Genomic DNA, 11,239 nt, shown 5'->3' on the forward strand with positions numbered 1-11,239 from the left:
TCAAGGTTCCCAGAGGTGGTTACCTTGAGGAGCGCGATGGCTCAGTCATCGACGCTCAGAAGAGCATCTTTACCTGCCATAGAATCTCTCAAGAGGTCAGGTTAGACAACGGCCCATCATTCTCATCGCAGGAGTTCGCGGCGTTTGCAGCATCGTACGGCTTCGACCATGTGACCAGCAGTCGCACTATGCTCAGTCGAATGAAGAGGCAGAGAGAACGGTTCAGACAATCAAGGACCTATTCCGCAAGACAAAGGATCCTCATCTGGCCCTGCTCAGCTACCGGGATACCCCTGGAGTTGACGGCTTCAGTCCGGCCCAGCTGTTGATGGGACGACAACTAAGAACCAGAGTTCCTAAGCAAGACTCCCAGCTACATCCCAACTAGCCATCATGGAAAGATTTCGTCAGCAAGGATGCGGTCTACATCGGAAGCAGACCGACAACTACAACAGACATTACGGAGTTCGAGACCTGTCACCATTCCGAACAGGTCAGTGTGTCTGGGCGCAAACGGAACAAGTTAAGGCGACGGTCCTGAGCCCGTCACAAAGACCAAGAAGCTATGTGGTGGAAACGGAGCGAGGTGGTGTCCTACAGTGCAACCAGCATCACCTAGTGCCTTTTGCACCTGTGACTTCGTGCGTCTATATATATTCGTGCCCAATAAAGGGGGTGTCTTCTTTTTGTTGAGCTGAGAAGCGCCTCCATGTCACTCGGTCCCTGTGTGCCCGTATTCCCGCGGCACAACTCGCACGACAGGTTCCTATTGTTAGATAACGGGAATGGACCCAAAAGGTCAATGCCTGCTTGCTCGAACGACGTACTACGCGGTATCAATGGCTGAAGAGGACCCAGGGCTGCGGTGGTCGGTCACTTGTGACATGGGCATGTTTCACAACTAGCGACATAGCACTTGGTTGTTTTGTATATCTTGGGCCAGTAAAGGTGCTGCTGCGTGCAGTGTAGCATTCATACGAAGCCGAAATGGCCGGATCTCACATCGTCATGCATGGCGTGTAGAATGTCGGAGCGGAGACTCTCAGGGACAACTAGCAGAAAACGCACTCCATATCCGGAGTAATCGGTTTTGTAGAGCAACTGATCATGAACAGTGAATCGACCGCTGCCTTGAGAAGTAGGGGCGGCGACAAAAAGCAGATCAAGGGTAAGATCATTACGTTGTACTCGCTGAAAGTCTGTTGCGTCAGCAAACGTACAAGTAACAGCAGCGAGACAGTTGTCAAAATTCTCAGCATCACAGTCGGTAGTTGCAAGAGGAATCCGAGAGAGGCAGTCTGCGTCAGTGTTGACGACGGCCACTCTTGTACGACACCACAAAGTCGTATTCCTGAAGGCGCAGCGCCCAGCGTGCGAGGTGACCGGAGGGATCACGTAAACCGACCAGCCAGCATAAAGAATGGTGGTCGGTGATTATCTTGAATGGTCTACAGTAAAGATAACAGTGAAACTTCTGTATGGCGAAAACAGCTGCTAGGCATTCCTGTTCCATAACCGTATATCGCATTCAGATATGTTTGTCATTCTTGCCTATCATGCCACACACCTTGACAGCCATATACTGTGTGGTTGTTTCAAGTTATGCATTGTCAAACTATGCGAAAATTGCAGCTTGAATAAGTGCAACACCGTGCCATCTCAGGCCTAAGATATATATGAAAAATAAGCACTCTTCTAAATGAAATTAAGCGTGGATTCATTTATTCTAGACATCAGGCAATAAAGTAAATAATCAAGCAAATAAACAATGCCGGCCAGCCATCTGTTGCTTGATCTCCTCCAACATGTCCCCAAGGTTTACGTAAAAGCCACCATAAATTTTCCGCAACGTCCTTAACATTTTCACAGCTTGTTGACATTCTGTGATTAATGCAACAGCATCCAGGGGCAGATAATTTTGTAACCAAATGCATCCTTACATGTGAAATTAAATATTCACATTATTACAGCAGCTCTATATTGAAAGAGCGGTGTTGCATAGTTGTGCAATCTTTAATGCAAGAAACAAAAAAGAATATGGCATGTTTTTCAAAAGACTATGGCCATTAACAGTCATAATGAGGAGAAAGGCAGGCCGACCCACCTCCAGGCCAGGGGCGCTTTTGACTGGATGAATAGGTGGGTGAGCCTGGTCTGTTTTGTTGCCCTGCCGTGGAGTCAAACCATCTTGCAAAAGGCGACGTGCAAAATCTGTAAAAATAATTCCAGTTGAGTTGTATAAGTACAGCCAAAATTATCTGATATCAATGAAAAAAGTTCCAGAATAGGAGCTCAGCATGCCAGTGTTTGTTCTTCACATTGCAATGACAGCACAGCTAATTTGGCTGTTGATTATTTCTGTAAACATCAAATTGCTACATCCATCTTGGCATATGATTTTGTGCATCTACATCTACATTTAGGAAGAGTGCTTACTGCATAAAATTGTACTTTTTCCAGATTATTTTTCCCACAAAAGCAGATACAGTAGACTTCCATTAATTCAACTCACATTAATTCAATATTTTGGTTAATTCGATCCTCAACAATGGTCTCAAACAGAACCCATGTATTTCTATGAGCCTAAACTTGCGTTATTTCGATCCTAAAATTGACCTTTGCCGGATAATTCAAACTTGAGTCAGCACGCATGCGCCTGACCCCTATTATGACTCCAATAGTGACCCCTTTAGTGGTAGCGTCTGTCTTGGCGGAACTTAGGGGACAGTGAATGCATTGGAACGCACGTCCTCTCCCGTCGAAAACGCCCATTTCCAGCCTGCCCTAGGAAGATTTTCTAGCGAAAACCATAGCTCACAATGTCTGAATATAGTATTTACCCGATCCTAATGTGAGCCTCTCTCTCTTTTTTTTTTTTTTTTCAAGTAAAGTGGCCCAAAAATTGCCTGCTACATACGACTGCCTTCATGGCATTTGTATGCTTTACCGCATAACATGGATGTATGGCGGCAAAGCTGACTTTAGGAAACCGACTGCCCACGGTGCAACACATTTTAAAACCTCACCCATCTTTCTAGCTAAAGAATCGGGTGCGCATTAGATTTCTACTTTATTTATGCGCTTTAATGTTATCTCTAAGTTAGTTTTCTACGTTGGACACACAGAAAGTGGGCGCGTGTTTGATTGTGGAGTATGGTAGAATACGGCAAATATAGTGAATTCTGTTTATTCTGACATGTGTACACATACATCAATGTATCATGCCAACGAGATGAGGCAAAAAGAAACGGACAAAGCATGTTTCCTGACTAGGCCTTCATCCCGGGTCATATCATATGCCAAATGAATCAGTCGTAGTGTGTTTTGATGTTTTCTGCATCTTGTTTAATTCAACCTGACAGATAATTCCATCAGTTTAGTCAGTCCCATCAGGGTCCAATTAACGGAAGTCGACTGTAATGACGCGTCAGCCTGATGCAGAAATGAGGTTTCATATATCTACTAATATTTAAAAGACAGCATTTTTTTCTAACTGTTATGAATGAGACAGCAACATGTTTCATAAGATGATACTGATAATTTATGCTGACTTCGCCTTTGCATTGACTCATCATTGAGGAAACTCAGATATAAAAAGAAATAGAAAAGACACACAAGCTAACAGGAATAAACGCTTTGTCTTGTAGTCACTATTTATGTTGAAAACCACATTGTTTGCTACTGCACAGTGGCGCACCGACGGGGGGGGATTCGGGGGTTGTAACCCCCCCCTGAGGCCGACTTAACCCCCCCTTTTGTTTAACCCCTTTTCTTTCCTTACGCATTTGAATACTGCAACTAAGATGTAAGACGCGCAATCGTCTGCACACTCGCAAAAAGCCCATTTTTTGACAATTTCCAGTGAAGAAATCGAAATTAGTGCTGTTTAGATGGTATTGGTGAACTGTCAACCCCCCCCTGGCAGAGATCCTGGGTGCGCTACTGCTACTGCAACACAAATTTTGTCATAAGACCTGGCACCTATGCTGAGTCATGAATTTCTGTGTCCTTATTCAGCCAACATTTAGACAGTATTAGCCTTTGCACAAAAATAAACACAAAAGCAACAAAAAAGAAAATCTGTTCTAAAATAAGCCCAACTGTTGATAATAGTGCATATAAACATTACCTCAAATGCTTTCATAGTGTGTTGAATTAGACAGGTTGGTACATTACTACATTTGATGGAAACAGCACTAAAGACAGGATGATGAAGAGAGGAGACAAACACGGTGTCTTGTCTGTTTCCTCTCATCACTGTCCTGTTTCTAGCGCTGTTTCTTTCAAGCTCAAATGCATCAAATCAGATACTACAAATGGGATGCATGCTATCATGGTTGGAAAGCATTACAAAGCGAATTTACCCTGGATTACTTCTTCGCTAAGCCCCCGAATGAGACAATTTAATATTTGACAACTAATATTTCACTTTTTTTTCTTATTAATGCTTGGAATTAACTGGAGTTTTCTCACAGTCATATGTTGCTTGACTCTAACACTAACCAAAAAAAGAAATTTTTGAACAGGTTAGCACGGCACTACTTGAAAGCATAACTTACTCACATGTTGGCTGTGTGTTATATTTTTCTTGTTACAGGAATCTCTTTTTAATACTTCCTGTTGCAATGCAAGGACACAAATTTGTGAAGTAGCCTCAGCTCCATCTCTTTCCCACAAGTCTTGCATTCCTTCATGGCATTAACTTCTTTTATAAACCATATAAATGCCTAGATAAATGCAAGTGCATGCATAACATAAAGTACAACAATGTGGTAGGAGAATATCAACGGTAGTGCACCTCCCCAACGTGGGTCCTGTGTTTGGGCTTCCACGAGAGGGCTCAGGTTGAGGTCAGGTGGAAACTTGGTGGTTTCAGTACGTGGGTAGCTAATGAAGCCATCAGTATAGAGCTTCTCTGCCACTTGCATAGTGTCCTTGGCTGTCATACGAAGTTTCCTGGATGCCAGCTTCTCCAGCTCCTGTGACCATTGTCAAGGAAACATACACAAATAATGCATGGTTGTACACACAAATAATGCAAGTCAATGGAAATGGTAAAAGACGTGTACATTTGACAGGCAACATTTTTATGCCTCTTTTAATCAACACACGCTTTTCAAGAGTACTATGCATAGCATAAAAACAAGGACACCATGTTGTGGATGTCAAGCAGGTGAAAATTGAATTCAAGGTGAAAGATGCTTCAGCGTTAAGGCAGAATCTCGGGCAATGAAATACGAGAACAAAAATTGGCACCTGCCTTTTCACACAATGTAATGAAACAATGAGCGACAATTACAACAGCTGGATCAGATTTTACAAGTTTGACAAAAAGAGAACTAGAAGAAAATATATAAACAGGCATTGTGAAATTGCTTCAACACTTACCACAGTGTCCATAGGTTGTGGCCGCCATTTTGACTTTGGTTTACTTTTGACTTCAATCACTTTTGCTTGAGGAGGCTTCAAAATAAAACAGTAAACAGCAATTTCTTTTTCTTGCACTGCATCTGCTTCAAACAGTTCCACGCAAATGACAGGACAAAAGGCTTACATTCCCATGCAGGCAGCGCTCATACAGCAGGAAACAGACGTGGTAGTCAAACAACCGGTGCCGCTTCCATAAAAACTCGGCTTTTATACCATCCTTCGTATGACACACTAAATAAGAAAAAAAAAACAGTATGACCAAAAATTTTTCAGCATCAAATGTTGTGAGACAAACCAGCAATTTTTGAAAACCACCTTACAACAAAAATATTTTTACTGTGTAATCAGGCTACCTATATTACATTACTAAACTGCCATATTTATTTATTTTAAGGTGAAGCAGGCATGAGGTTCAAACAACAATGAAAGGAATGGTAAGGAAAGCTGTCGTCAGTGTCAATAACAAAAGTAGTTTGACAAACTGTTTACATCACATTAAACAACTAACGTTATTAGGGGCACAAATACATCAGACATGCTTATATCGTATTTCAATGTATTTATTCATTTATTTATTTATAGCCCTACATTCACAGCGAGGGCACTACTGTATGGAGGGCAGTACACAGAAAGGTACAAGAAATTTGACATTAAAATTGGGCTATCAAGAATATCAAGAAAAAAAAAAAAAAAAAACTCAGTAGCAGGCGTTTAGAATGAGTCACTAAATTGCTGAAGTAACAATAAGGAAACAATGACAAAACATGCCATAGAATAAATAATAATAATAATAATAATAATAATAATAATAATAATAATAATAATAATAATAATAATAAATGTGACCCATTAACAATAGTTCACATTTCAAAAATCTGAGCAATTACTCTTATATATTCAGGTTTTGCATTAGGAATACTTCAATGCACGCAAGGCAAATAACTCACTTTCAATTTTCCAGAAAGGCTCTGGAACAAAGTTGAGGATGGCTCGATATCTCTCAACCACAAATCCAAGTGTAGGAAATTGACAGCTACCATAGCTGACAAGGCGGTCGCCCAACTCTTGTGGAAACTCTCGCTTCAGCCGAAGAGTTTGCAGCCGAGTGAATGCAGCACCTGACGCCGGCAATGAATAGTGAAAGATGGTTGTCATCAAAGGCATGTAATGGCACCCACTTCAATTCAAAGAGGTACAATGACAACGGTGGGCTATTAGGCTGGAGTTGCAATAGCTGAAAGGTGCTTGCAATTCAGTCCTGCCCAGACTGTTCTGCAAAAACCTAAGCCAACATCACTGTGGCTTGATAGCTAGCAAGAGAATAAACACTAGGCCTTCCTTACACCATGATTGCGGTGCAGTGAATCATAAAGGTCAGTTAGCATCACTTTTTAATTTTAGAAACTTTATATAGCACAGAATTAATTACAAAACTTTAGAAAACATCAAGCATAAGGAGATTCCTAAGGCATCAGCAAAATATATCTAGAAAATTGGAGGGGCACAAGTCTGCCATACCTATCCTGAGATCAAGCTCTCTGCGCACACAAACAGCTGCATTGAGCCTTGCGTCAGGGTCAGTCAAGTTGGCAACCGCACGTGTAACTGCTGCAGGTGTGATTTCAGAGAACCGAGCTCTGTATATTCTCAGATTTGGCTTCACTGCAATGCAACCAGAAATGAAGATGAGCTTGTTTGAATGTGCAGCAAAAGGGTGCAATTGCTCAAGTGCTATCAGTGTCTGAAAGCATCAGGAGAAAGTGCTAACCTTTCCGGCAGACGCCAATGATCTCAAAACCAATGTTCTCGCCTTCTCGGTCACAGTCCGTCCAAATGATAAGTGTGTCGCAGTACCTTACTTCCCTTTCCAGTGTCTGCTTAATAAGTTCATATTTTTGGTCAGGACATATCTCTGCAACTGGAGCATCAAAGAGCTCTGATGGAGCACATGAATGCCTGAAATGATAAGGAATGAATGAAACGCAGGAATTCTTGTGGTCGTTTGACAGCAAAATGGACGAGATTGTTTTCAGATTACACAGTACAGCAACACTACAAGCAACCTCCCAGATTTGTACAGCACATCACGTCATGTTTCTTACTGGATGACGGTTGTCCTCCATTTTATGAGCTAAACCTATGCAAAATGCACAGTATTGAGTCAGTTAACGAATTATAGCAAGAACAACATGTCACAAGGTTGTAGGGGTAACCGAATAGTGATTTTTGCAACCAAATAGAATCGAATAGTTTTCAAATAATGAACAGCCATTATCAAAGTTCATATAAACAATGTTCACATCCTAGTATTCTTAAAGTTAGCAAGTTTCTGTCATTACATAGTACGTTATGAAGCATTGTTTATTAAAAGCACAAATCTAGGATTAGAAGCAAACAAGTAGTTTCTTCGCATGCACAGGACTCTTCGGAGAGCGCAAATGATCACTGTATACATAGCCCTGTAAAGTATGGCTACTTAAGCGACGTAGCTGATGGGGTGGGGGGGTATCCTGTAAGTGTCCACCTAGTGGACATATCCATTTCATCTGCTGCTGGAGTTCTGGTTGGCTGGGCTGGGTTATGTGTCAGAAGGAGACAGGCACCCCGGCCAATCAGCACTTCGGCAGCAGACGAAATGGACATGTCCAGTAGGTGGACACTTACAGAATACCCCCCCCCCCCCCCCCCGCTCTACTACGTAAGTCCTACGTATTTTGTGTCTATACTATGCCCGCAGGGGTGAAAATTTACCACACCTTTGCTCCAATTTTATGTTGAATTGGGTACAATTGACATTTTGAAATATTCTAACAGCATTCGAAAAATATTCACATTTACGAATACTGACTATTCGATTCATTATTCGAAAGTTTTGAATATTCGCACACACCTAGAAAGTTGCTGTGCAGAATTGTATCACAGTCCTTACTACACGACACTTTTTACAAATGCCGACCACCTTTAATTTTATTTTCCATCACTTCATATTTTAATGTTAATTGCTGCTTTCCATTAATTTCTTTCCACGTTCCATTTAAATTTTAATTTATATACTATAAAAGTATGTGATTTCACTTGTGCTTTAGATAATGCTGCTTCCCCTTTCAGTGAAACAAAATGAAAGAGTCTCATGCACTTGTCACCCCTCACTCACCTTCCTACACAGGCCCACTCATACTCCCTAGCACTCACTCACATTCATATTCACTTCTATTCACACTTACTGGCACCCACTCATGCTCATACTGATGTCAACTTCCACTCACTGTCACTCACTGACATACATACTCACACTCGCCAACAGTCACGTTCATACCCATGACTTCCGTTCGTACTCCCATTACCAGGGATTCTCTCCCGTTCATAACCACGTCCATTCACACCATTTGTCACTCGCTAACACACTATCTCACGCCTGTGAAATCAGTGCGGAGCAAGTATGAGTCAATGTATTCAAGAGTGAGTATGCTGATCTATGCCTTTATGGTTATTAGTCACTACAGGGCTGTGATCTTGTAGCGATTCTTTTCCGATGCTATACATTTTTGTGCTTCATCAGTGGACAGAGCGACGTTCAGCCCATGTTATCAATGGGATCAGCTGGCCGTTAACAGTGCTTGATAAGAGTGACATAGAATCCAGCAGAAGGCATCGCTATAAAATTGCGGCCCTGGTGCTTCAACTACATGAGAAACGGAAACTGCAAAAACTTGTTCCAGGTTAAACCCAGATTATTGCACTTTTGGGTTCAAGATTAATGACTCAAAAGCCAAGGCTGCAGTGTAAAATCGACAGGCAAGACAAAAACAAGAAAGGCACAGACAGTGCAGTAGTTGTCCTGCCTGTCACTGTCACACTATAATCCAACATACAAACTTCCCCAGGTCATCATGCATATAATATACTAACAAGAAACATCAAACCTGAGCCTGGATTGTGATGTTTAGTAAGCTGAAGGTTGTGTGATACAAGATATATAACCAAAAATAATGGAAGCAGCAAAACACACACACAAAAAAAAGGGGGGGGGGGGGGGGGGGGGGGGGGGGGTGAAGAGCAAATCAAAGAATAAGGTAGTGAGCAATGCCAACCATGTACAACAAGATGCATAAGCTATACCATTTCTTTAGCACTAACAAGAAAAAAAGCTGAATAGGAACAGAAAGGCTCAATATCAGAAATATGACTACATAGCACACAGGTGGAACAAACAACATTGTTTTGTCCCTTTTTCCACAGTCTTTGTATGCTTACTGACTTCAATTTTCTTACTCTGAACAAGTGATTTTGAAAACAATAATAAACTTGACTGCTGTGGACTTCCAGAATACAGCCAAAGTACAGCCTTCCTGTACATAGGTAAGGTAGAACAGAACACTGTAGCGCAGTGCAAATATACACAGTCATATCGTCCGTGGGAGCTTGAAATGTTGGTTTCTGAGATGCATTCATGAAGATTCCAATACTGACGGTGTACAAAACGCATCACCCCACGCTGGTTGATATTTACTGCACCGAATTGCAGAATGGGGTAATCACTGGAAAATTGAGATTCTCTAAATAGATTGGATGGGCAACACAGGAAAGCTTGCAAGCATGAAAATTTCCCATCACGTCAAACCGAAACATCGTTAGAAGCAGTTGCCTCTATTAAACTCGACCTGCCATCGGCAACTGAGAATGGAAACGGCATATTCAGCGCAACTCTGCTGCGATGTCACATGCAACGTTACAGGCGATCAATTGACAGCAACCCACCATTTTCTGTAGCCACTCACAAAATCCAGGTTCAACAAATGTCCCGACACAGACGTCATGACCATTCTACAAGTGTTGTTGAAAATCCTGTAATCAAACTCGTATATCTTGTTGTACTTCGACAGTCCTTCGCGTCGCTGATGCCGCCCTTGCGACAAGAGTTCTGCAATATTCTTCGCAGCATCATTTTTTTCGGCCACATTTAAGACTCGCATCCTTGGATCACCAACTTTAGAAGTAATGGTTATTCGAGATAAAATAAAGCCATGGCCGCAGGGAAGTGCAGGATTTGCGCGAATTGAACTTCGGCGCCGCAAGAAAATGCGCAGGCAAGTCAACATCAACGCAAAACACACCACCACGAGACCTACTAAAATGCACCCACACCACGCGCTAAACTGCCGTGCGCGTGCACTTTGCTTTCGCCGTTATGGAAATAGTTCTATCACATAAGGATTTTCATGGTTTCATCAGTTGCTTATAGGTATTATCTGGTTTCACAACCATGCCAAGATGCTGAGATGTTATGCTAGCATGGGACTGAACCAGCGCCTCCTGAGCCGATTGAACACAGAAAGTTTTCCATCGTGGTTAGAAACATCACGAGCACGGTCACGCGCACAGGTATGTAGACGGTAGCGTCTGTCGTCATACGCCAGCCAGCTTTAATAACGTACGCGCAAGTCAAATGCACTAAACTTATTACATTTTCTTTTCCCATCAAAAGCCGCATGGACAGCCTCTAAAGTATACCACTCATCAAATCCTCACGGCTCCATACGCCAAGACGCTTGGAGCAACAACTTGTCCTAGGTGGCGGGAGTTGTTTGTCAGAGAAGCAGAAGAGCATGAGAGGAGGCGCTGCTCGGACCAGTCGGCTCGATAAAAACCATGGGTGTTCTGTGTAGCACGCCTGCTAGGTGACCATTTGTTGGCGCTGAGCAGTGCTCCCTCAAGGGCTGCAGAAGATAGCGCCAACCTTTCCCACGAACCACTACTACCATTTGTTACTGCCTCGTTTCAAAGAAGAGGCCATTAAATTATTATTATC

General features: G+C 42.3%; 1 protein-coding gene across 6 annotated transcripts in view; it reads right to left on the reverse strand.

Moving 5' to 3' along the window:
- Nucleotides 1–10,992, reverse strand: part of LOC119455262 (DNA topoisomerase 3-alpha-like) — a 136,673-nt gene extending 125,681 nt beyond the window's left edge. For 4 of the 6 annotated variants that reach the window (XM_049660891.1, XM_049660890.1, XM_049660889.1 and 1 more), the window contains exons 1-8: nucleotides 10,189–10,992; nucleotides 7,199–7,386; nucleotides 6,949–7,092; nucleotides 6,378–6,548; nucleotides 5,555–5,661; nucleotides 5,389–5,463; nucleotides 4,799–4,979; nucleotides 2,105–2,211 (exon numbers count right to left, since the gene is read on the reverse strand). In XM_049660891.1, the coding sequence (XP_049516848.1) occupies nucleotides 2,105–2,211; nucleotides 4,799–4,979; nucleotides 5,389–5,463; nucleotides 5,555–5,661; nucleotides 6,378–6,548; nucleotides 6,949–7,092; nucleotides 7,199–7,386; nucleotides 10,189–10,529 (1,314 nt within the window). In that variant the 5' untranslated portion in view covers nucleotides 10,530–10,992. The remainder of the gene's footprint in view (nucleotides 1–2,104; nucleotides 2,212–4,798; nucleotides 4,980–5,388; nucleotides 5,464–5,554; nucleotides 5,662–6,377; nucleotides 6,549–6,948; nucleotides 7,093–7,198; nucleotides 7,387–10,188) is intronic. The other 2 variants (XM_049660892.1, XM_049660888.1) reach the window with 1 other exon arrangement.
- Between the last annotated feature and the right edge of the window lie 247 nt (nucleotides 10,993–11,239).

The sequence above is a fragment of the Dermacentor silvarum genome, chromosome 1, assembly GCF_013339745.2.
Source record: "Dermacentor silvarum isolate Dsil-2018 chromosome 1, BIME_Dsil_1.4, whole genome shotgun sequence".
NCBI lineage: Eukaryota > Metazoa > Arthropoda > Arachnida > Ixodida > Ixodidae > Dermacentor > Dermacentor silvarum.